The sequence below is a fragment of the Mauremys mutica genome, chromosome 6 (genome assembly GCF_020497125.1).
Source record: "Mauremys mutica isolate MM-2020 ecotype Southern chromosome 6, ASM2049712v1, whole genome shotgun sequence".
Classification (NCBI taxonomy): domain Eukaryota; kingdom Metazoa; phylum Chordata; order Testudines; family Geoemydidae; genus Mauremys; species Mauremys mutica.
The window spans coordinates 99,637,335-99,664,847 of record NC_059077.1 but is presented as its reverse complement, the minus strand read 5'-3'; the positions used below and the strand labels follow the sequence as shown (position 1 = coordinate 99,664,847).

Here is a 27,513-nt window from a genome sequence, read left to right as displayed (position 1 = left end):
TTACAAAGGCTGGTGAGAGCCAGGGTGTGGTTGGCAGGCTGTAGTTATACATAAACAGGGTGTGGCTTGCCTGCTGGAAGGCTGTTCGTGAGTTGCCTAGGTGGGAGCTACTTCAGCAAGGCATTGTAAGGCACAGTGTTGTAGTGTAGGGGTGGTAGAGCTGCTTATTAGTCTAGATCAGGGGTAGGCAACCTATGGCACGGGTGCTGAAGGCGGCACACAAGCTGATTTTCAGTGGCACTCGAACTGCCCAGGTCCTGGCCACCGGTCCGGGGGGCTCTACATTTTAATTTAATTTTAAATGAAGCTTCTTAAACATTTTAAAAACCTTATTTACTTTACATACAACAGTCGTTTTAGTTATATATTATAGACTTATAGAAAGAGACCTAAAAATGTTAAAATGTATTACTGGCATGCGAAACCTTAAATTAGAGTAAATAAATGAAGACTCGGCACATCACTTCTGAAAGGTTGCTGACTCCTGGTCTAGATTGTATCACATCCCCAGTTTTTTTTTTCCTTTTCCCCCTGTGACTGGAGTGGTGTTATCAGGCCATTTCACGCCACGATGAATAGTCTCTTGAAATATGTGTTAACTATTTATGTTAAACCAGCTGTTCCACTTTGTATTTCACTGTGATGCTCTGAGTACCTTTTTCCAGACCTCAAAAAGAGCTCTGTGTAAGCTGAAAGCTTGTCTCTCTCACCAACAGATGATGGTCCTAATAAAAGATATTAACTCAGGTAAAATCTATCTCAAAGAATTCAGGATGGTTCCCTGATTGTGTCTTGAAGCTCATTGCATTGCACGTAACTGCATTGAATAACCACATAATCTTGTCACGCTCTACTGTCCTTCCTTATGCTATTCTTTTCCAACTGTTTATCTCCAGACCCACTAATTGCTAATATTAGAGTACTCCATTGCTTCCTGCCTTCCTAGGATCAGCTCTTTTGTTTTTGTCACAAATCTTATTGGAGGATCATCTTATTTTAAAAACATCTTTGATTTGAACTTTCCACCAGAACACTCCTCAAATTGCTTTCATTACGAAAAGTGCATCTTAAATGACCATATGCTGTTGTCATTCCAATCTCATGACTTTTTGTCCCAGCTGTGTGAATCTTGTTTACTTCTGCATATTGCAACACAGTGCTTTTACAGGACACGATGCCTGCTCTTTCACTCCCAAAAGCAAAAATGAAGCAGAGGTTTTGTACAGGATTCGTTACGTGGTTGGCAGCATTTTGACATTTGATTCAACTATAGGTCATTTCATGCTGTCCAAAAATATATGATCACATAAGAATTAGCCAAAAAATATCCTTTAGTCATTGCTTTACATAACTTAATGTTACAGCCAGCAACTGTTCTGTGCATAGACTCAAAAAAACACAAGTCAGGCCCCCCAAAATCATTGGTTTAAGAATCATGACATATATAAAAAAGAGATTTTTTTATTTTTAGATTTTATTAGCTTTGTGAGGTTTTGAACCTTTAGATTTCAGGTTTGCAAGCTTTTCTCTGCAAGCAGGCGAACTAGAAAGATACTTTATTAAAAACAAATAAATAAAAGTTGAGATTCTAACATAACATGATTCAAGTAAATAGGGCTTTAAGGAAAATAATAAAATATCATGATACTCGTAAAATAATGAGAATTGGCAACACGGCACTGGTTTTACACTTTGTAACTCAGTCGAATGCAGTGGAATAGCTCACGATTTATACTGGAATAAGACAGATCAGAATATGATCAGTGTGTATATAAAATATTAAACTTTCAAGGCTGCAGTCTTGCAAAGACTTATCCATGAGACACACATGTATGCACAGTCAATCTTTGCCAGATCAGGGCCAAAGTAGACATTCTGTACACATCATGTTGTCATAGTGTGCGTCGTTTCTTTTTCTATTCAAAGAAATAAAATGTTGTTTACAACAATTTTAAACATTTTTAGGATTTTATTGTTGCCTTTTCTTGTTTATCATTAATTTAAGGTTTAATTAAAGTAAAATGTACACTTTTTCTTTAATTATTCAGGGCAAGGTTTAAAGCTGCAGTTGGTGTCCTTTCTGGAGTTACTACATGCCTTGCATTCATTAAGCCTGCTATCAACAACATCTCATTAATGACACTAGGTGTCCCCTGTACTGCTCTGCTTATTGCTGAGTTGAAGAGGTAGGTGTCTTTCTTCTGTATGTGAAGCAGCCTTTCTTGATGCTTGTTTTCTGTGGGTTTCATTCTAGATACAAATACAGTAACTCCTCACTTAGTCGTCCCAGTTAATGTTGTTTCGTAGTTACGGTGCTGATCTATTAGGGAACATGCTTGTTTAAAGTTGTGCAATGCTCCCTTCTAACGTCTTTGGCAGCCACCTGCTTTGTCCAGTGCTTGCAGGAAGAGCAGCCCGTTGCATCTAGCTGGTGGGGGCTTGGAACCAGGGTGGACCGGCAGCCCCCCTATCAGCTCCCCTAAGTTCCCTGTGCTGTAGCTGCCCAGCAGGCTAGCAGTTGCAGCTGTCCCTCCCCCCACTGCCATGTGCTTCTCCTGCCCTCTGCCTTGGAGCTGCTCCCCAAGCCTCCTGCTTGCTGTGCAGGGGAGGGAGGAAAGGGGGTTGTCAAGGTGTCACCCCCCACTCTGAACTTTTAGGGTACAGATGTGGGGACCTGCATGAGATAACCCCTAAACTTATTTACCAGCTTAGGTTAACAGTAAGCTGCCACCACCAATCGTGTTCCAAATCTTAGGGGAGAGCCACTTGGAACTCTACCTTCCCGCAAATTATTTCCCCAGTCCTCATCCCCCTTTTTCCTGGCAGGATTGAGACTGATTCAGCCCCACCAATTCCTGGAGAGCCCAGACCCAAAAAACCCTTGGATCTTAAAACAAGGAAAAAATCAATCAGGTTCTTTAAAAGAAGACTTAATTAAAGGAAAAGGGTGAAAGGAATACCTCTGTGAGATTAGCATTTAAGCTACTCTCACAGACAACAGATTCAAAACACAGAGGATGTCCCTCTGGGAAAAAACCTTAATTACACAGAGACACCCAATTTGATTCTCCCTCTTATGCAAAACGAAGTCACAAAAGAAAATAAACATAATCTAATACGTTCCTTCTCTAAACACTTACTACTTTTAAGAAATGTTAGATGGCTGATTCCTGGATCCTTCACTCCGGCACAAACTTTTCTGAACAAAGACTGATTTCCCTCCTCCCTCTTGAAAAACATCTTGTCCCGCCATTGGTTCCTCTGATCGGGTGTCAGCTAGGCAATGTGAACTTCTTAGCCCTTTACAGGTAAAAGAGGAATTAGCCCTTAACTGTCTGCTTATGACAGGGGGGCTAATGTCAGGGTGGTCTTTTTGTTGCTGCTGCACTGTTATACCAGCAATGATGTGAACTCACTCCGCTCCAACCCAGCTGTTTGGACTCTCTCACATTGCATGTATTTCCAATGATTAATTAGGTCATTACATGTATACCTAAATACATAGGGCCTGATACTCAGCTGATGTAAACTGGATTACCTGCATTGAAGTCAGTGGAGCTGCACTGATTTACACCAAAGGAGAATTTGGCCTAGTATATGCAACAAGTGCAAGTTACTTTTTAACATTAACTATTAGACAGAGTGGATTTGATTTAAATCAGATTGATTTAAATGATGATTTAAATCACTAGTCAGGAAGAAATTTAATCATGGATTTCTACATAAAAGTGCATTCTTGTTGGTTGTTATAACGTTAATACATATTCTTCACAGCTCAGAGATAGATGTGGGTTTCGTTTTTAGAAGTTACACACTATACATTTTTAAAGTGATTTATTTTGAAAACTTTTTTCAGATTACTTTTACAGCTATATCAGAAAATGAATGATTGTTTGGTTATTTTCATTTACCAAAAGTAATTGAAGCAGATATTTATGAAGTCATTAGGAGGTGAACTGTCTCCAGTTCAACAGGTTAATCATTAATATTTGAAGGATTTTCTTGCCATGCTGTATTAGGAGGAGAACATCACCAGACAGACATTTAAATTGTTTTATTTAACTACAACAACAACGTTATGTATTCTGGATTTTTTTCTTCAACAGCAAACATAATATTTTAACAAAACAAGCATATGAATTTTTGAATTTAGTGAAACATTCAAGTTTTTAAAATCAGGTTTGTTTTTGTTAAAATTGTTTAACTAAAATAGTTAAATATTTAAAAAACAAAAACTAAATGGACTATGTTTGCCAGGTCAACATGAAAAACTTAATATTGGCTTCTGAAGCTAACTCAGTCATCTTCACCTTCATTTTCCTGTTTGTTCATAATCTGGAAAAGAAAAACAAGCTTTCCTGCTTTTTCAGGTCCTAAACAATTTCTCAATTTGGAATGAATTAGTCCGGAGGAAGAAAATATCCTTTCTACACTGGCAGAAGTAGCTACTGCTCTTAAAAGCGATGGTATCACTTTCAACAGTTTCTGAATCCAAGTGCTTAAGTGACTTCCATCAGTTCACTGGTGTGACTTTCTTTAACACATCATCAGCAAACATATGTTTCTTGAATGGTTCACCCTTAGCTCTGAAGTTTATTATAGTTGGCATTATGGAGGGGTGATTTGCTGGATGTCCATGTCATAGCCAACTCCTCTTCTTCAGCAGTTAAGGTTTGACCTGGTACCGAGTATTGAGAATATGAGCTGGAGTGCCTGTCCCATTTGTTTTTTTTTAATGCTTGGAATTTAACTCTGTCATTGCATATTTCTCTTTTTAAGATCTCACTCAGTTCCTTCCAGATTTCAACAGCATCAGCAATAAAATAACTATTTCCCTGCATTTTGTTCAAGGCTACAGAAATAGGCTTCAGGGTACTCAGCATGTGTTCAACATTTCTCTTAAGCCCAGTGTTGAGAACTTTGGCTGTGTCAGTGCCATCTATTTTTTTTCACAATTTTGTTCACAAACTGTCATCACATTAGGCCAGTTCTTGATATAGTGCTCAAAACAGTCCACTACTGAGTTCCATTGCATGTCTTGTGGGAGAGTTAGCTTGGTTCCTCCCACTTTTTTCAGAGCAGCTGCTGCAAAGTGGCTGTTTCGGAAATATTTTGCAATTTCAACAACATTGCCTTTATTTCTGGAACACTGAAGAGTTTGGCTAGGAAATGCATCAAATGAGTACTGCAACTTTATGTTATTAGCTTGGGACTCTCTTCTAAATTTCTTCTCATCTTGGATACATTTGCAGCATTGTCTGTGACCAAGCTGCGTACTAGACATTTGAATTTTTTTCAGTTAGTTATAGCTTTTACTGCTACTTCTTGTAAGTATTCTGCTGTGTGTGCACTTTCTGATGTATCAATTGTTTCTGTAAGGAAGACATTCCCTTCTTCTGTTGTCACACAAGCACATACCACAGGATCATTGTGGAAATTGCTACACCCATCGAGACTCAGGTTAACAATTTCACTCTTTAGACCTTTTGTACACTGCTCAATTTCTCTTTCATACACTTTATCCAGCAATTTGCCTGCAACATCTGCTCTGTTGGGTGGACTGTATCCTGGTCTTATTGACTGAACCATGTTAATGAAGTGTGGGTTCTCAATCATACGGAAAGGAGAGTCTGTTGTATAAACAAACCGGGCATTTTTTTAATCAATTACCTCTTTTTTTGTAATCTGCTGGTTCTTATCACAAACTTATCTATGGTTGTTTCTGGATGATGGAGTTTTTTTTTCTCTTTGCTAGCGATGATATACTGTGGCTATGTGACATACGTGATGTGACTGAAACACTATCATTGGCAGATAACTCTGAAACTATAGAAAATGATGGTGATCTTGAAGGTGGATAATCTTCAGAATCCTATATGATGAGGATGGATTCTCCTAAACAAAATAAGTCAATGCAGTTATTTAATTATTACCATACTGCTCATTTAGTATCACTTATTGCATTCACTGACGCTCAGTACTACTTTAAAGGGGGAATTGTAAAAGGAAGATCTGCCTATTTCAGTTATTTATTTTTTATCACAACTGCATCTAAAATGATAGAACGATAGAGTAACAACATTTTTTGCTCAAACATGAGAATTCAAGAATAGTCCAGAAGGAAGACAGGCAGTCTTTAAGAAAGAAGTATGAAATAAAAAAGTTTACCAACCTGAAGATCCTGCATGTCCAGACATGTTCCTTTCATCACCCTCAACGCATCTTCCTTCTGCGAAGGAACACTTCTCATGATTTTTCATTCGGGAAACCAGGCCTTGCATTTCTTTGTTGCACTGTTTGCATTTTGCACGCATGCCTGTCTTAACCACAGGTAGAGGAACTTCATTAAAATATTCCCAAACTGGGTCTCTTTTACGACCTGCTGCCATTATAGGTTTTCCCTTCTATTGAAAGAATGGTATGGTAGATCCAGGGCTGGCTCTAGGTTTTTTGCTGTCCCAAGCACAAAATTTTTTGGCTGCTTCCCCTCTCCCCCCCACCCGGGCACGCTTTTTTTTGGCTTTTAAACATGTTTGCACTTGGCAGTTTTGTTTTGACTGTTTAAAATTTAAAAAAAAAACCACCAGAATTTGTAGTTAGTGAAATAAAACAATTTCCTACTAGTGTAATTTTAACATTTAATTTTAACAAAAACATAATTATAAACCATTTGAGTTCAACTATACACTGTAATGAAAAACGTTAGTGTCTTCCAGTTTCTTATAAATTAAAAGAATTTATATGAACTGAATTTTTCTGGTGTTTACACTTGCGTAGTCTTTTAATAAGTCGGTGAAATCTACATTTTTTGCAATAGTACTTTCAATTGAAATTATTGTGAGTCCTGACAAATGATTTTGAGACATGGTGGACCTCAAATAATTTTTTAGTAATTTTAGTTTTGAGAAACTGCGCTCACCAGAAGTCACTGATACTGGTAATGTTAAAAGAATGCGTAATGCTATAGCAGTGTTTGGAGTGAAAAAATCATTTCTTGCTATAACTTCTAATACTTTTAGAGGAGAAGTTTTAGGACTTATTAGCTCAGAAAAAGCTATTAATTCATCATGCAATTCTACTCTATCAGTGTCAGCAGCGTTATCAGTACTGAGCGCTAAATGTAGGTCTTGCCAGTGCTTCATGAGGTCTTATTTGGAAAACTGATTTTTAATATTTCCAATATCGTATAAAAATTCAAAAGTTTCACAATGACCATGCAACTGACAAAATCTTTCTTCAATGGAAGTTATAGCTACATCCAAAATACAATAGAAACATTCAACTTTAAACCTTTCATTTGGATCGAGAATAGGATCATCATGAGCCTCATAACAAAACTGTCTTATTTTCCCCCGAGGACGAATGAATTGTTGAGGTGCAAACGTCAGTTCAAAATCAAGATCATCATAGAATCTCAGGGTTGGAAGGACCTCAGGAGGTCATCTAGTCCAACTCCCTGCTCAAAGCAGGACCAAACCCAACTAAATCATCCCAGCCAGGGCTTTGTCAAGCCTGACCTTAAAAACCTCTAAGGAAGGAGATTCCACCACCTCCCTAGGTAACCCATTCCAGTTCTTCACCACCCTACTAGTGAAAAAGTTTTTCCTAATGTCCAAGATCCTCTGCTATTGTTGCTTCTTTGACAGACCATTCAGATAAAGGATCTGAAGAAATTTTTTAAAAAATATTCCAGCGTTTTATTCAAAATCGTCTTTGCCTCGGATATGTCTATGGTTATGTTCTGCATAACTTTCCTGGTCAAATTAATTTGATTTAGAATATTATGCTAAATAACCGAAAACATGAAAATTGAAACTGCATCATTTTCTGAGCCAATGTTTCAGCTTCATGTCAAAATGAAGGATCATATGACAAGTTCTGGCTTATTTCGAATAGTGAATCGTAAATCTCTCCTGATGAATATCGGAATGGTCTAATAGCGTCTATCCTGCTTTCTCATCTAGTTTGACTTAGAGGTTTAAGTGTGAGTTTTTGTTCAAAATGCTTCTTCAAGACTGCCCAATGATGTGTGGAAGCACTAAAAAAGTTGTAAATTGCTTGCACTGTGATAAAATATGAAACAGCATCTTTAGATGATTTGGTAGCATCACTGACAACCAGATTGAGCAAATGCACATGGCAAGGAATGAAAAAAGCTTGATTGTTTGTTTAAATTCAATATTCTTTCCTGTATACCTGCATGTCTCCCTCGCATGTTTGAGCCGTTATCGTACCCTTGGCTGTGCATATTTTCTAAAGATATTCCACAGTGTTCCAATCTCTGTAGAATTACATCTGTGAGGGCTTTCCCAGTAGTTTCATTCACTGGTATAAATTCTAGAAAGTGTTACATTTTCACTTCTGCATTTTCATCAATTTTCAGAAATCGTAAAACTATTGACATTTGCTTGGTTTTACTCAGATCTTGAGTACAATCAACTATAATGAGTAATATTTGGCATGTTTCAAATTCGATAAGATTTCATTAGAAATTAATTCTATTATCTCATTTTGTGTATTTTTACCCAAATGTAAACGTGCGGACTCACCCCTGCGGCGCCTCCTGCTGGTTGTCCTCAGGAATTAGCTCACTGCCAGCCAGGAGCGCCCTCTGCAGGCCGGTGATCCACCTGTCCTCTTGGCCCCCCCGTCCCTCCCTGGACCCCGGTGCCCTTTTAACTGGGGTGCTGCCCCCTGGCAGTACCCCACCAATCTGGGTCTCCCCTCCCTGGGGAATCCCCAACCCATTATCCCCACTTTGCCTCAGGTTTGGCTACTGCCCAGTCTCCCTCTAGCCCCCGTTCACTGGGGCAGACTGCAGTATCAGCCATTCATCATAGGCAAAGGGGTTTGGACCTGCTGCCTTTGCCTACCCCTGGGCTGCCCCCTGCAACCCCCAGTACCTCTTGGCCTTATGCTAGGCCGCAGCCTGGAGCTTTCCAGGCAGGAGCTCCCCAGCTCCTCTGCCTTTCCCCAGCCCTGCTTCACTCTGGTACTCCGTGTCTAGCTCCCTGCAGCCAGGCCCTTCTCCCTCTACAGGCAGTGAAAGATTGCTGAGCTCCTGGCTCCCAGCCTCTTTATAGAGCCAGCTGGGCTCTGATTGGGATGTGGCACAGCTGCAGCTGCTTCCCCCAATCAACCCAGCTCTTTCCTTCCTTGTTTGTTTGTTTGTTTATTTATAAACATATTTGCTGTTAACAGGCGTTATCATTTCTGGAGACACAAATCCACAGTTTGAGAACTGCAAAACTAAGCATCCCTGATGGTATTTTCTAGACTGAGCACTGAGTCCCGTTGGGTAGTTAGAAAGATTAACCTAAATAATCTATACAGAAGCCCCTGGAAACCAATAAGATTGGGTCCCTAATCCATGAACTACTGGAACTCATTTACAAAACTTTCCTTAAACGTTTCATTAATATATTGTCTCATACAATAGAATTAGAATAATCTCTATTCCATGATGAGATATCTTCGAGCTATAATGTATCTTAATTAAAACTATCTTTGGATACGTTTTTTTCCCTAAAAAGCATTTTAACAAAAAAATCTGATTTAATTAAAAAAAAATCATTGATTTTTATCCACCCTGCTCTTGGATCTGATTCTCCTCTCCTACCTTTATAAATCAGGAATAACTCCATTGAAGTCTGTGTAAAAGAAAGAAGAATCAAGCTTAACTTGAGTATTTCTTGACTCTTTTGTATTTAAATATGCAATATTCATGGTGTATGAATGGGGTGGGTTTTTTCCATTCAATTTTATCAGACTACATAACAGCCTCTCCTAACTGTAATATTTTGGAAAGATATCATTAAATCCTTCCTGTTTTTTTAAAAAAAAATGAAACCCAGCCATCTCTGTGGTAAGAGGAGTGTGGGAACTGAATAGTGCACTGCACAATAAAGGAGGAGATGGGGAAATTGACCAAGGAGGCTGGTGGAGTTGGCTAGAACTCTGATGAAAGTGCCACAGGATTTTTAATGTTCATAGAGAGCCATTTGGAGGACATCCTGTGTGACTTTGGGCAAATCACTTAAACTATCTGTGCTTCAGTTTTCCATTTGGAAACTGTATATAATAATGTGCCTTTAGCTCCTGGGGAAGTTGTAAGAAGAAATCACAAACTTGTTAGGGGCTCAGACACTTCAGTGTCAAGTGCCATAGATATGCCTATAAGTAAATTAATACCTTTAAGAGTTTCATATGGAAGATCATCTCCCATTAAGCTGTATGGAACTCTGTTATTTACCTTTAGAAGAACAGAAGGCTTGAACACGCCTGCTTTTGAATAATTTATTGTAAGGGACCCAAGGGAGCTGTCAGTTTAATTGTGCAATGTGGGATCTAATACCTGCAACGTTTTTTGATAAATTCCTAAATGTAAAAGCAAAGGATTAAAGGTATTATTTTAAGCCATACTGATCCCTGGGAGATTCAAATACAGACGCAGTCTCCTAAACCCAGAAGAGGTCATCTAATCTCTTTTTACAATATACAAAATCTGAACATTATTGAAAACCAATGGGATTTTTTCCATGCAAGTGCAGTCAGTCATCCAGCTGTACATTGAAATCTGGTCACTCTGATGTCGAACCTTCACTATGAAACTATTTTGGGTAGGGAGGGAAAAAATTATAGGCTGGTAGTTTCCTCTGTTCCATGTAGAATAAGATATTTGGGCCTAATTTATCACTGCATTACTCCAATTTTATGCTGATGTAAATTGCAAACTGGATAGTGGTGAATCAGGCCTTTTGTGTTTCCTAATGAAGATTTTTGTTACTCTAATTTTTCCATGGGAACAAATTGCTGCCATAAAAAGAGCATTATGATCTCAAATGGGAGAAGAGATGGCTAGTAAGGTAGGAAACAGTAAAATGGGAGATTTTTTTTCAAAGGCACAAAGGGCAGGAGGAAGAAGATAAATTCCATGTGTAATCTAGTGCAGCCCCTGTGGTGTTAGCATGATGGTAGTGTGTGCTGGCCCTGTAAGAATAACAACTATGGATGGCTAATATCAGAAGACACTCATACACGTGGTAATTTTTATTAACAGACATTTAAATTACATTTCCTATGGTTATATACAAGCACTGCATTCATGCAAATGTATTGCACAATCAGGAAAAGCAAATGGTAAGGTTTCAACAGCAAAATTAACTTGGCCAGATTTACACTAGAGTATATTAAGCTACCATTTGTCAGGAAAAAGAGGGACAAAAATATTACAGATCTGCAATATGGCAGAATGAACCACACTCCTGGAACCTTAGCATGTGCAAATCCTGTTCAATTTTAATGTTGCATTAACAGGTTTTTAAAACTTCATTTCCATATTTGCTTTAAAATAAAAAGACTGGACAGCTTCATAGCATTTACCTGGTTCCAGTTAGGGTTTGAAGTTCGCACCCATATTGCTGGTGAATGGAGTGGAGGAGAGATGGCTAGCTTTGCTGCTCCCTATCAGTATTTCTAAAGCACCCATCACTGTATCTAGGCACTGTACAGGGAATTACAGAAAATCCTTGAATGTTGCCCAGAAAAGACCATCTCTACCATCCTACTTTTTGGTGGGGTTGCCCTGGCTTACCTTTGAACATCCTCTTGCAATGTGCCCTGAAGCACTTACTTATTTTATAGACTTTTATAAAAACAATTTTAAATAATCCCGAGACCATTATGTTATCTTGTAACTACTGTCTCCACCACATTCCTTAGGGGTGTCTTAAATCTCACTGTCAGCAATTTTTTTTCTGATATTCAGCATAAATTTTCAGTCTCATCCCACTACTTAAAGCTCTTGAAAGCATGCACAATTACTCTCCTTCCTTGCTGTTCACACCCTTCAAATATTAGTAGGCATGGCCATTGCTTAAGGCAGCTACATGTTGAGATCAGGTTTTCTGTGTTAAATGTGCACAATTATGCATATGCATTTGCTTTCCACACTTATGACCATGAACACCGGATTTTTTGTGTGTGCGCATGCACATGACCATTTAGCTAACAGAATGTCAAAGCTTGGCATGCATTTGCATGTGTCCATTTGTTGTGTGTTCAGACAGCAAATCCATACACTTCCATCAGCACATAGATGGGGGAGGGATAGCTCAGTAGTTTGAGCATTGGCCTGCTAAACCCCAGGTTGTGAGTTCAATCCTTGAGGAGGCCACTTAGGGATCTGGGGCAAAAATTGGTCCTGCTAGTGAAGGCAGGGGGCTGGACTCAATGACCTTTCAAGGTCCCTTCCAGTTCTAGGAGATTGGTATATCTCCAATTATTACCTTTTTATTACCTTTTAGATATTTGTACATGAATAGTGGCAATATGGGTTTTTGGTCTTGTATGACCTGATCCATCTCACATTGGAGTGAGTGAGAATATTCCATTGTTGGGCTTCTCATGTGTATTAATCAAGCAATCTCTTTAGACCCTTGGGCATTTTATATCAGTTTGGTAATGGCGTGTTTAGCACTGAACATAGCATTCCACGTGTGGTTTCACTAGGGAAGTATAAAGAAAAATTCTGTGTCCCTGCTCTTTGACTGGATGCATCTGCATATGCAGACGAAAAATCTCTTTTTTGACAAAAAAACCTTTTCTGATGCCTTATTACAGCTATTTAACCTTGAAGTGGAAAAAAGCACTACAGAAGAAATCTGTTATTTCATATTGTAGCTAGCATACAAAATGCGTAAAGCTACCTTTATGTCCTGCCACCTCTCCTCTAGATTTGTTTTGATCATCAGCCAGATCAGAGAATTCAACCTTTTTTAAAATCTATCCTGGTTTGCATTCTACATGCAGTAATAATTTCAGTGGCAGCCATATAGATGTCATTCTGTTGGGAAAATCACTTTATATTGATATACTGCTTGTGAAACAAACAGAATGTAACAGCAACATAGAAAGCTGGCAGTGGAAGCATGAAATCCTTTGTGTACAAACAGAGAAGTTGTAATCATTTTGAATGTCAATTTATTTATAGATGGCTTTAAAAAGGAAATGTGAGACCCTAAAACTAATGTGCAAAAGAATTCAAGAGGAAATCCTTATGAACAAGATTATGCAGCATGGTAGGTTTTCTGTTGCTAATCTATAGGCTATAAAGGAATCCACTGCCAAACCTTGTGCCTGTTAATAAAGAAGTCCACCGCCTAATCCCAAGTGCACGTTAAAAATTCAAATGAAGCAGAATAATTTTAATAGTAAAAAGAATCTTTGGTATCTTTTTATGGAAAAATATCTTACTAAATCTTGAATTTGCAAACTCAGATGTTGTATCACTGTAGCTACATCTTTAGAAAGCTGTCACCTAGTAAAGTGTTTTTTATATATTTTTTGTTTTGAATTTTTCTTATGCAAATACAAGCTTGAGAATTTATACATCGAAAAAGACAGAAAATTCTCCTCTTTTATTTATTTTTAAGATTCCAGTGCCAGTCACAACTCTGCCCACATATGGGCTGGAGACCCTGTCCTCCTACCACTCCTATTCCCCCTCTCAATACAGAGTGAGCTGAGATTATACAGTATTATGTAAGAAGAAGTTGCAATGAACTTGTGCCAGGGTATAGAGTTAAGGTTGTCATGGCAGCAATAGAGGGAGAGGGCCGCTAGCCTCTATGTGATGTCTTCTGCTTTCAAATCCAAACAGGTAATGACCGATGTTGGAAACCACTCAGAATTCCCTCAATTGTCATGCTGGAATTTCAAAATTGAGGGTGACAAACTTGTGTGTGAGACCAGGAATTTTTACTTGTATGTACTGCAATCAGTCATAAAACAACAGGGTTACTCTCCCAGCGCTCTAAAAAAACCCACCTCCACAAGAGGTGCCGCTACCAGCGCTGGTGCACTGTTTACACTGGTGCTTTATAGCACTGAAACTTCCTGCGCTCAGAGGGGTGTTTTTTCACACCCTGAGCGAGAAAGTTGCAGCGTTGTAAATTGCCAGTGTTGACAAGCCCTTAGACTGTAAGCTCCTTGGGGTAGAAGCTGTCTTTGTCCTGTGTTTGTAGGATCATGGTCCCTAGGTGTTTCCTTATTACAAACAATAATAATAGTGTTCTTTGCAACACAAGCAGAATATTTATTTTTGTTGCTAATAAATAAATGTTTGAGATTTATGCTGAAATCTCTGTGTCCTTGGTCTTGAAATACCACAGGTTTTATTGAGTCTGAGGAGTGAGATCTGCAAGGAATAGACAGGCTCCTTCAGGCAGCTCCAGGTCAGGGGCAAGGGGCCAGGTTTATAAGGGGACTTATGCTTTCTTACTATGAAATAAAATGCAACCTTGAAGAAAAGGGACTGAAATCCTACTGAGAGTGTTTTTTGACCAATAGTAAGAACTACTCTTGGCAGTGTTTGAGCCCCAGGAAAATCCACCCAATTAAAAACAAAAACCAGAAGCATAATTTTTTTTTTTTGTAGAAAAACTAACAAAGCTGAACCACACTTCATCCTAGACAGCATATAAGAAAAAAGTCATGTCCCAAGAGACCTCATATTGTATAACTCCTGTACTGAACTCTCTCATTGGCTAAGTAACATTTAATGTCACAAGGAATCTAGACTCCTGAGTAAAAGTATGGCGACCACAGAATTCAATTACTGCCCTCCCCCCAAATTGAGGTGAACAAATTTCATTACATTTAAAAAAAGAGTATTCCTACTTTACAGCCTAAGCGAATTCCTTGTACATACATTGGCACCTGCTTTTGAGGGCAGAGCTCATCAACTACAGGCCAAGCTGCTTATGGCCACAACAGATGGCTCTTTTCCCTCCACAGTAGGAACTATTGTATATGGACAGGTTTGTTTCTCCATCCATAGTCAAACTCCAGCTTAACCTAGATTGGGAATTTCATTTTTGAGGTTCAGAAGCATGCAACATCAGAGAAACTGTTCTTGTCAAAGCCTTTGGGGATGTTTAAACTTTTGGGTTAGCATCATTTGGAACTGTAGATTTCTTAAATTAATAATGTGTAGAAAAAACCAGCTAGTCCTCCACCACACCCCAAAAAGCATATCATTCTTCATATTTATATAATTTTAAAAAATGTTTGCTATATCAAAGGGGGAAGTGAAAATTTGGCCCCAAATTTAGATTTTGTCTAAACAAACTTTTACTCAAATTCTAAACCCAAATAAATGTTCTGATAACAACAGAATTTTAAAAATTCACCTACCTTTCCCTTGTGTTCTAACAGTGTGGCTGGGACCAAGTTATATTTAACCAGTTCTTGAAAACCATACTCCAGTCTGAGTATTTGTGACAAGGCTAGTAATGGACCCCAATGCCAAAGACTTGTAACCAGTTTCCATCAGCTTTACCACTGCCTCTAACAATCGGAAAAACTCCTCTGTGTTGAAATGGTAAAAGTTTTACTTAAATATTTGTTCTTTCCTTAAGACAAAATGTGTTTAGTATGTTTCATGTTTTGACACCAAATCTTTCACTTATATGGGTGCTAATTAATTAAAATCTTGATCTTAAAAAAAAAAATTAAAAAACAAAGAATTCAAATGTAGTTCTTGTCTGGAAAGTGACTCTTGCTCATAATGACATAGGTGAGTTCCATGTTTATTGTCTTTCAGTGACTCCAAATCAGTTTTGCTCAGTTTACAAGTACTGTAAAAAGAATAATTGTTTTTTTTGTTTTTCTAACGCTTACCATGCAAACTCACCCTGAGACCTGAAAGTCAAGCTGGGCATTTCTCATGCATCATCACCAGTTAAAAAAAAAAAAAAAGATGCTGCAATTGGCATTTAGGCCCCTATCTTGTAAAGAGAACTGGGCAGGCAGATTCCTGTTTCCTCGTGGTTCTTGTTGCAGGATTAGGGCTGTTGCTGATGTATGAAGGAAAATGGATTCCAGCTCTGGCTTCCAGAACTTTTACTTACGCTTTAGTCCTAACAGGAGTGAAAACAATTTTTTTGTCCAAAAGTTGCACGTCAATAATTAAGAGTATCCTGGAGCAGAGCTGCTGAGTAAAGGTGCCATTTTGTTTGCATAGTCTCTTTTCTGACTGTGACAGCACCTCAAATTGATGGTAAGTAAACTCCTCAACATATGACTTTTTCAGAATGCTGCACTGTGTGCAAAGCAGCTTCAGGCTTCTTAAAAGTATGCAGCCTGGCATTTTGGATTCCATCCCAAAGCTCAATATAGCCAAACCGCTTAGTGACTGATAATGGCTTTTCTTCCCTTCCTTATGTCATTTTTTAGGTGTGAAAACTTGCGTGTGTACAAGCTGGGCCTCTTTTCAGGTCTTTGGTGGATGTTAGCACTTTTCTGCTGGATCAGTGACAAAGCATTTTGTGAGATCTGGTCTTCATTTAACTTTCCATATTTGCACTGTGTATGGTAAGTACTGTGTGTAAACTCTGTTCTTTCATTTAAAGAAAAGAAGCCCTTAATACAGATGTATGCATGTAGGCTGTCTTGTGCATTGAATGTTCTTTTCACCATGATGATCAGCTTTACTAGTAGACTCCCAACCAGTAGTGTTCACACATCCTATCCACTTGATAGATTTATGTGCCCCTATTTAGTTTCTGCAAACTCTAACTTCACTTTTAATGAAAACTAAGTTTCTAGCCCTTATGAATGCTGACATAACTTCCAAGTGTAAACCAATGCAATGTTATCAGTCTGAAACAATGGGTCTGAGAGGTGAGAAATCTCTCCATCCTTAAAAAAGCCATGACAGCAGACAGGTAGACAAGGAAGGTCAGAGCTCAGTGCCACTCCTTCACACTTATCCACCTGTGAGCAGAGGTCCCTTTTATTCAAGACCATACTCTCAACGTTCTCCTCCAAACTCTGTGTAAGTGTCTTTTGCAGCATATTCAAAGGTTATCAAGTTTGGACCAAGAACGCTACAATTCATTGCATATATGTAGTATAGTTATCTATATACTACATCTTGTTAGTCCTAAGAGGACAGGGATTGACATTAGCCAGGCTCATGAGGGACAGGAGAAAAGGGTAGGGGCTGATTAGTCTGAAAACTTGGTGATATAGTTGACATCTTTACTGAATCCTCATGACTGGTTTTTTTTTTTCTTTGTTTTTCATTCTCCTCAGGCACATCCTCATTTGCCTTGCTGCTTACCTAGGCTGTGTCTGTTTTGCCTACTTTGATGCTGCCTCCGAGATCCCTGAACAGGGCCCTGTCATAAAGTTCTGGCCCAGTGAAAAATGGGCTTTCATTGGTGTCCCCTATGTCACCCTCCTCTGCGCACATAAGAAATCACTTGTGAAGATTACATGAAATCAAGCACCTAGTGGAGGGAACAATCTATTTATTTTTTCATCACAGACTGTACTTAGGTAAAGGTAGTGGCTAGGGTTTTTTTTCTGACTAATATGCATATGGTGTTCACAAGTGTTTTGTTAACACATGGTAAAATATGACCTTTCCTCACTTTTCTGGAGAGGAGGCCAGAAGGTTTATTGTGGTGCTCCTGAACATTTATATTAGAACTCTGTATTGACACTGGTTGGGTTTGTTTTGCACTCTGGTTTTGATGTAGCATCCATCATGATATACTGGTAATTCTTTCCAAATATCAAAGTTAAGGCTATTTTTCAAGGTCAGCCAAAACAGCTGACTGTAAGAGACTGATTCTCTTTTCATGTTGGTTCTATTTAGTGAAGGAACAGTGAGGGGGACAAAGGTGCTTTTAAGCCATCTTTGTGCCTCCCCTATTCTGTGCCCAGCTCCGAGTATACGTTAGAGCAGTCCTGAGCATGCTTTAATTTGCACCTGGTTGCATTTAACCATAAGTTGCCATGGTGGTATTCCAGCGATGTTTTTTTCCACAGTCACATCTCCGCGTGTGGACTGCAGAGGGTGGGTAGTGTAGAACCATTGTGGCAGCTCTGCACTGCATGGGAAATTCCCCAGTAGCTAAATACATTATCTGAGCTGCAGAAGAGGATGGCAACAAAGGAAAATCGGACCCAGAATTGTTACACTGGTGTAAAACAAGAGTAAGTGAGAAGAAGAACAGGCCTTAAATCCAAATAAGAAATTCAGGAACCCTAAATTCCTAATGTTTTCCTCAAACAGTTCAGAATGGAATGACGGTGACTTTTGGCTAAATTATCTACAGGATGCTGATGAGTATCAGCTTGTGTGGGGTGTAGCGGAACCTGGTAGCCATTACAAACGTATTTAAAGCGACAGAGAGTCCTGCGGCACCTTATAGACTAACAGAAGTATTGGAGCATAAGCTTTCGTGGGTGAATATCCACTTTGTCAGACGCATGGGAGTCTAATGTGATATAATTTCTACTGTAATATAGAAAGTTTCCCATTTAAAGTGTATATATTCCCAATAAGCATATGATGGTTATAAAAATCCCCTTCTATCTCTGGGCTTTAATCTTTTTTCTCCAGATGTGGTAAATTTTAAGGGTGAGACTTTCAAAAGCATTTGATATTGGCCTAACTGCTCCCACAAATTATATGGGAGTTGTACCAATAACTTCAATGGGAGCAGCGTTCAGCCAATACTGAGCAGTTTTGAAAATCCCACCCTAAACTATTAACATTAAAATTTGGATTAAACTATTAATAAATAAAACAAAACCCTAGACTCCAAGTCCAGTTGGTGAGAGTTAGTTTCTGACTAAAGCCTTTCAAGTAGTAGTTTTATTTAGAAAAGGTAAATGACCACTTAAAACCATATTTAGGGCCTGCATGTCTTTCCAATAAGCAGTGAAGTTTAAAACTTCAGTGATTACATTATTTGAAGGAATGTGTGGTGTAATTTTTGCCATTTGTATCAACCTGTCTTGTAAAACATTAGGGACAGTCCAAAAGGGTAGTATCTGAATCCAGTTTAGTTTTAAGGCTGCTGTTTGATTTTTGACTCCTAGTTAGGCCTATGGTTGAAAGTCACTTGCACTGAAATCTTGCAAGTTGTTTTCACAAGTTTTTAGCAAAAATGATGCAAGGATGGAGTCACTGATTTTCTGAGACTTCTACCATCTTTAACTATTGTGACCAGCTGTTCTTGAGAGAGAGAGGGTCCTTACTGTTTGAGATCCAAATCCATACCTAAACTGTAGGGGTGGGGCTTCAAGGAATTGGTTATGGCCTGCCTCTCTAAAATATTTAACTTCTAAGCAATATCTTACTTTGTCACCAATACTAGGCACCAATGTGATGTAATCTCTACTGTAATATAGAAAGTTTCCCTCCATTTAAAATATGTATTGCTACTTGCAGTGATAAAAGATGATCCTTAGTTTTACAATATATATATTTTGAAAAATCCAACTGAAATGCTCATACAACATTAGTTTATTCCAGTTTGTTAAATATGCAAATATAATAATTGTTATAGCTGTAATAATTATGCTTTTCCAGTTAGCTGAGGCCTTTATTGCTTTACTTGGAATGAATTTGGGAGTTGTGAATGTTACCCAGATTTGGTCCATATATAGCCAGCCTCAGGGATATTTCTGTTTTAACCTTATTCTAACACTTAATTTGGATTAGATGGGAAGTGTGTTGTGTAGTTTTAGGAAGCAAGGCACGGTAACTTACGACAAGTGTTCCAGAGCTGTTTGGTGGAACCAACTTTTCAGTATCACATACTGAGGGCGTGTTTCTTTGCTGTCTTATATCAGTGTTGGCTCCACTGGCTTCAGTGGAGTCACTTCTGATTTACAGCAGTGTAAGCGAGAGGAGATCTGGGTCCTGGAACTTTAAGTGTTCTCCTATACTTGGCTGCTGTGGTCACAGAAATGTACTTTATAACAGTTTTTACTTGAGAATATGCTACTGAGAGATGAAAACCCAGATCCTCTGCTATGGAATGGTGCAGCTCTTGTGGAGCAGGGGCAAGTGAGGATGTGCAAAGATCTGCTCCCCCAGTGCTGGTCTGGCTGTATGGTGGTCTGCCCCCCCGGTGTAGCTTAAGTCAGCCTCGAAGGATCAGCTGGGTGTAGAGAAGCCTCAGCCAAACCCTGTATTCCAACAGCACGGAGGGGAAGGAGAGTGAAGGAGCCACTACCTTGGCTCTACTCCAGCAGAGGGCTCCCATATACAAGGCTGTACCTCCCTTGGTCATCTCTGCTAGACATAGGGCCAAAATCTGCCTGTGGTGAAGTGAATATTGCACCCTGGAGGGTCTGATACAAATAGTCCTGTAGAAAAACATAGACCATTTCAGCCCAAATGCTGCTGAGTTCTTTACTACAGAAATACAAAGGGAGGAAGCATCCCCAAAGTCTGAAGAAAGTGATATGTCACACTAGATTAATCAGCTCTTCCCATTTCAAGAGCCACTGTCAATGTGCCAGAATAAACACATTCCTCTATTTATTAGAACATGGTTCTATAGGAAAGACAAATATAACATGGTATGAACCAAATCGTACTCTGCTCCAATGAACATGTTAGTTTAATTGGAAAAATCATTAGTGACTAAGGGGATGAAAAGACATGGCCTGATTCTCAACTGCCCTGCTCCTTGTGTTGTTATTTCCACCAGTGCAAAGTGCTACCAAAGCACTAGTGTCAATGACCACATGACAGGGCAGTTGAGAATCAGACCCCCTCGCCCCCATCCTAAAGCCATAAACTCTTTCCTAATCAATGACTCTTTCAATCTTCTTAAATTACAGTGGGTTTTTTTCTCTCTCTCTCCTTGCAGTATATATCATTTAGGCTGAGGGGGGGGGGGGGAACTCTTTTAAGCAGGCTCTGCAGCCACCTTTTTTTCACCTTTTTTTCACTGTTCCTGTTAAAATCCATGGCAGAACACTAATTGGTTTGCAGGAGCAGGGCGTTATTTCCCTATATTTCAGAAGTATAACAAAAACCAAGTAGTGGTGGAATACACAGAGGCCCATATTTTCAACAGCATCCTTTGATTTTTTTTTTGGGGGGGTGCCCAATTTGAGGCACGTAGGGCTTGATTTTCAGAGGTGTTGGGTGCCCAGAGCACTAGATGAAATCAGAGGAAGCTGCAGAACATCTGACAAATCACATGCTAGGGTTGAGATTTTGTGTGGCCCCCCTAAGAAGTGTAGCAGATAACTCTGAATTTAGGGGGAGGGTGATTAAGGTGGCCTTAACCATCTTTGCACTGTCCTGATCCTTGGCTGCTCCAGGGACTGAAACGGCCCCCAGAATAACTTAGACCCCCCAGGGCTATGTAAGTCATGTTAGACTCCCAGCACTATGGGTATGGTCTTACCAAATTCACGGTCCATTTTGGTCAATTTCATGGTCATAGGATTTTAAAAATCGTAAATTTCATTATTTTAGCTATTTAAATCTGAAATTTCATGGTGGTGTAATTGTAGGGATCCTGACCCAAAAAGGACACGTGGGCAGGGTCACAAGGTTATTGTACGGAGGATTCTGGTACTGCTACCCTTCTGTGCTGCTGCAAGTGGCGATGCTGCCTTCAGAGCTGGGCAGCTGGAGAGCAGTGGCTGCTCGCCAGGAGCCCAGCTCTGAAGGCAGAGCTGCCACCAGTAGGGATCGCATGGTACGGTGTTGCCACCCTTACTTCTGCAGAGCTGGTCCCTCAGTCAGAAGCTGTCACTCTCCGGCCACCCAGCTTTGAAGGCAGCAGTGCAGAAGTAAAGGTGCCATGGTATGGTATTGCCACCCTTCTGCGCTGCTGCTGGTGGGGCGCTGCCTCCAGAGCTGGGCACCCAGCCAACAGCCACCGCTCTCCAGCCACCCAGCTCTAAAGGCAGCACAAAAGTAAGGGTGGCAATGCCATGACCCCCCCCTAAAATAACCTTGTGACTGCCCTGCAACTCCCTTTTGGGTCAGGACCCCCAATTTGAGAAATGCTGGTCTCCCCTGTGAAATCTGTATAGTACAGGGTAAAAGCACACAAGACCAGATTTCATGGGGCGAGATCAGATTTCACAGTCCGTGATGCATTTTTCACTGCCGTGAATTTGGTAGGGCCCTACCAATGGGTCACAGCACTACCTGGAATCTCGACAGTACTGCATGTCATGGCCCTGTCCTCCAATTCACCCCTCCCACTCCTGGACCCACCCTCAGTACACTCCCTATGTCAGGGTTTGTGAGAGGATCCTCACAGGGCAGTCTTATGGCTGTCTTGTGCAGTGTCTGCACCGGAGGAAACCTCGCTTAGCTGGAACTGGGGCTTTCAAGCTTCTTTATGCCTGTCCAGTCCATTTTACTCAGTGTAAAGGGGCCAGAGTGGGGGTGAAGATTCCACCTGTAGGTGTGTCAATATGGGCACCCCAGAACTAGGGTTCACATTTTGCCAATAATGTGTAATAAAAACCAATACAAATCTGCTGTGGAACAAGAAGAAGTAAAATTAGTGGTTTAGCAATATAAAGCGAAGATGCTGTCTCATACCAGCAGGCTTCAAGCTAGCCTTTAGTTGATAACATAAACCACATTTGTTAACATTGATTGGCGTTAAGATACAGAGTATTTGTTAAAGCAGCAAAGAATCCTGTGGCACCTTATAGACTAACAGACGTTTAGCAGCATGAGCTTTCGTGGGTGAATACCCACTTCTTCAGATGCAAGAGTATTTGTTAGTACTCAAAATAACCATGAAAATGCAAATAATTGCGAACACATCAGAATTATATGTAAAATGTATAGTACATTCCCATAAACTTAAAAATAGGTGTTAAGCATTTGGCTTTTCTGAAATGTATTAAAGCCTGAATAGATAGAAATGAGCATAGAGACCACCCTCAATCCTTAAATTAAATTCTGAATTCAGTGCTTAGTGTTTTCCACCAATATGACTTTTTTCTCTCAATGTTCCAGGCCAGATCCTCAGCACTTCTTTGAGCAGCTTCAGCATGTAAAAAAGGACCGTGAAGCCAACTTAACTAGTTACTCGGGGAATCCCTGGGTGATATAGAGCCAGTGACAGCTGCATGCTTCTCATCTTTGCACCCCATCCCTAGGGAAAAGAGCATGGGGCCAGTCACTGCACTCTAACTCTACCCAGCTGCTGGAATGGCCCCTTAAGGCTGTGAACAGCTGGGTACAATTTAGAGCAGCACTGAACATCTGGGCTGTTCTAAGTTGTGCTGTGGGTGGGTGTCTGAATAGCACCAGGGAGGCACTAGGATCAGGAAGACTCAAGACTTATGAATTCTTGAAGACTTGTGCCCCTCTCACATCCCACCAGTCCTACACTAAGGCCAGCTCTGCCAGACAGGAGGATCACACCCTCTGTGTTAAGGTAGCCGGCAGCACATTTCTGCAACTGTGACCAAAGAATGGCACTGGACTTCAGTTTGTAAGCAGAATAGTTTAATTAGAGGCTCGACTCTCCTGTTAACTAGGGACTTGCTCCTCTTCAGATTATGTGCAATAACCTCTTTTTTTTTTGTAAAGACGTTATATTTCCTATCTGTGTACTAGCATAAGCCCCCCCATCCCCACTTTGCAAATAAGTCTTACTGCTGGACAGAATTTGCCCAGAGACAAAAACAGGTGCACCAGCAAGTACTGGCTTTAGGAAACAATGTTTTCAATCTTACAGCTATTTGGTGGATTAATAGATTTAAAGTATTTTGACTTCATCGTCTTTGTGTAACGTTTCTATCTGAATTCATTCTCAGAGATAACAAGGGGCCACATTCTGCAGCCCTTTATTGAGTCAGACTCCCACTGAAATTACTTGGGAGTTCTGTACCCACGCTTAAAGGAAACCTATAGATTACAGGCATAGGCTGTCTTTCTTGGGAGTTTAAAGCAGGTAAGTAGCTTGCTACCTTTCTGAAAAATTTGGATCTTCTAGAATCCAAGAGTCAGATCCTACCTGTGATCACCCTCATTTTCTTCAGTGGAGCTATGTTGATTTATACCAGCTGAGGATCTGGCCCTTCTATCTTTTGGTGTCTGTGAGAAACAAACAATTTTTAAATTAAATCTTTTGTACACAACCTGTTTGTTAGAGTTTATATAATAATGTTTGTTACTCTCTACTATACAATTGCTGTATCCCTTCCCTCCCTCAATACAGTTAGAGAACACTCAGTTTGTGATATTTCTCAGGTATTAAAATAGTTTTACTACCAGCTCTTCATCAGAATGGTGTTTACTTGCTGGAACATATCATTTTTATATTGCCTGATAAATTCCCAGTTCAAACAGGGTCTTTTTAATACTGTGTACTAAACTATTGTGTGTATTGTAAGTCATTTTCAGCATTGTTTGTGAGACTCGTGATTGCTGAGGTTCTCTCTGCTAGAAATGATGAGAATAAATTCTATTTATGCTTTTTATTAAATAAAATAACAACTTTCAACATTTTAAGGGCAGGCTGTGAAATCCTGATCACTAATCTGACTGTTCACTGGGAAGTAGTTTATGTAAATGAGTGGCAATTGAGCATCTAGTTATCTCAGAAATGAATGAATGCATGTACATGTACTCTGTATGTTTTCTTAAACTAACCTCTGGCTTCTGTACTTGTAATATATGTTTATGCAAACAAAAAACATTCCATTGATGTACAGAAGTCTATTGCAGAACTTACTGTGTAAGGATGTATTCCACTCTAAATAAGTGCTCTCAGTCCACCTTGTTTGATTACTGACTTTTCAAAATGTAATTGTTGCACTTTAAACTTCTTATAAAATATTAAAATAATTTAATCTCTTCTGTCAAGGCCACATGGTTCTTTGCTTTGTTTTAATTGTGAATTGTGGCCTTATGAGCCATAATGAAAACAGAGCTCTCTGAACTTCAAATTAAAACTTTTACCTTTTTTCTGAACTAAGGCCCTGATTCAGGAAAGCACTAAAGCTTTAAACATGTGCTTAGATGCTTTCTTGAGCTGAGGCCTAAGGTCCTGATCCTGCAGACACTTAAGCACATACGTGAATAATCTCTGGTGTGTAACGTGACTTGAGTGCATGGGATTGGGGCCAAAGGGCCCAATCCAATTCCCATGGGAGGTGAACTGGGCCTTGTGTTTTTAGATTCCGCTAGTGTATTGTAAGACTATTATAGTTTGTTGTTCAGAACCTTGATCACTTTTGTAGGGGTGTGTTCTTTATAAACAAAAATATTATATTAGGGTATAACTATTTTAATATAAAGACTGTGTGTGTATGTATATAAATAAAAACAACTTCCTTCATATAAAATTGTTAAGCCTTATGGACTTCAAAGGGTCTGATTTTCAACCCCATGCTAGAGTAATTAACCGCTGGAATAATTTACCAAGTATCGTGGTTGATTCTCCGTCACTGACGGTTTTTAAATTAAGATTGGATATTTGCTAGAAGATCTGCTTTAGGAATTATTTTGGGGAAGTTCTATGGCCTGTGTTATACAGGAGGTCAGAGCAGATTATCATTATGGTCCCTTCTGGCCTTGGAATCTATGTGCATTTACACAGAGGCAAATGTGTGTCTACTTTTCACAGGCATATCCTGGGAGGTACACTGGCATGTCCCAGATGTAAACAGCCTTTATGCATACATGTTCTTTTAAACGCATATTTAACTTATGCACATTCTGAATGTGTGCAGAAATGTACACCTACTGGGGACTGAAAATCAGACCTAGTGTCTCTAAAAAGGGCAATAAGCATAATACCTGTATTTTCTGTTTTACTTGAAGACTATGTATTGAAAGTTTACAGAAAGTGTGTCATTATTTTGCAATATTAAATTACCTTTAGAACAAAATACTGTTTGTATCTTTACATTTCAAATGCTTATAATAATGTAAAGGATCGCATATTACAGTCAGCTCTATTAATACAGGATGGTACAAGCTATACTATAATGCTGGGTAAAGGGCAATGAAGAAGACTTTTACAGGTGTTTCAGGGGAGAGAGAAACACTAGATTGGCGGTAAGACCGTTAATAAATGAGGCTGGAGATTCCATTACTGATTGATTAGCCTATTGGACTGATTTTGTTTTCTTATTCTTCTTTAAGAAAGTAAAGAAACATTATGGATAATTAGTGCTTTTGAGTTAAAATAATAATAAAAAAGTAGGCAAACAAATACTTAGAAAAATGAGTAGTGCACAAATCAGCAGGTCCAGCTGACTTGAACTCTTTGAGGCCAAAGAGAACTGGGGAAGTAGATTTGGGGATTGAGCAGGGAAGATTGTGGTACTGATCTTCAAAATAGAAAACAAGCAATTGTCAGACAGTGTTTTCTTACATAGTGAAATAATGGACGTTCATTGGCTTTCTATATCAACCTCCTCTCTGACCTTTTGTCTTACAGACAGCCTCTCCTGTAGCTGCTCACAGGGTGACTGGACTGGGATGTTGGGACAGGGAGGGGCCCTGGTTGCTAGCACAAAGATGAACATTGATCTTTCAGTGTGTGTGTGTGTGTGGTGGGGAGAAGAGGGGAGAGTGTTTACTCTTCCCATTGCTAGTTGTAGTGTCAGGTAGCTTCACAGGAGCTTCATGCTGTTTGGTTGTTTGTTAAGGTCCAACCTGTGTAAGGAAGGGCTTAAGAAGATCCAACAAGAACATTTTGTCATAAGTGTTGGCGAGGCATCAAAATCTCAAGAGTTTCTTAAATAGATCTGACCACTTCCTCTTCACTGTTCTATTTTTTTAAACACGTGCTGACGCTGTATGCAAAGAACATGGGGAAGTCCCTCTTCCCTTGCCTGTGGCCTGTAGCATTCCATCCCAACTGGGTCCACCCACCTTACAGATGTCTTGCTGCCTATGGAGCCTAGATTCCACACACCACCCCACAAGATGTGACTTTTAAATAAAAGCAGGGGATCCCTTATAATTCACTCTTGTTTATTGTGTTTGCACTCACTTGCTGGCTATTTGCAAAAATGTGAGTAATTCAAAGAATGTTATGAATTTTTGCATGAAAGGTTATTCAAGAATTTGTAAGATTTATATTATTATTTTTAAGAGTTTCAGACATCTAATCAGGATGCAAAAACAGATGATTTTAGGTGAACAATTCCATACCATGGACAAGAAACAGTCAATATTGTTCTGTCAATAGATAGGAATAAATCTGTTTGTCAGAAATGGAATCTGTTCACAAACAGGAAAAAAGGGCTCTCAGCTGGATAGCTTATTCACATTGTATAATTTCTACACTTCTGTGTAGATCTATGTATTTCTGTCTGTCTTGAAAAATACACAGAAACCTCTAGTGCCATAAGAGTTCACAGAGCATCCTCTTCATAACAACTATAGGTCTCTGCAAGCAAACATATGGTAAAACCCATGTGAAAACCACAGGCCTAGATGTTTCTGCATATGTAGCTCATTCAGAGAGGCAATTGCTGCAGTTGTGGTTAGCCAGGTGTCACAGACCGAGTTGCTGGGTTATTATAAACTACTCTGTCATTCAGGGTTGTTGTCATATCCACAGATGTATATTACACATCCCTTTGGCCAGGCAGCAGAATCTTCTTCCAACATTAATGGAGCACCTCAGAAGTGGACAATGGGAGAACGTGAGCATCAGGTTATAAAACATGTTACCTCTAACAAGAGAAAAATAA

At 39.5% G+C, this 27,513-nt stretch overlaps 1 protein-coding gene across 1 annotated transcript in view; it reads left to right on the top strand.

Moving 5' to 3' along the window:
- Positions 1–21,319, top strand: part of ACER2 (alkaline ceramidase 2) — a 30,078-nt gene extending 8,759 nt beyond the window's left edge. Inside the window, exons 4-6 of the mRNA XM_045022266.1 lie at positions 2,049–2,186; positions 16,237–16,374; positions 17,098–21,319. Of these exons, the coding sequence (XP_044878201.1) occupies positions 2,049–2,186; positions 16,237–16,374; positions 17,098–17,284 (463 nt within the window). The 3' untranslated portion in view covers positions 17,285–21,319. The remainder of the gene's footprint in view (positions 1–2,048; positions 2,187–16,236; positions 16,375–17,097) is intronic.
- Positions 21,320–27,513: the final 6,194 nt, after the last annotated feature.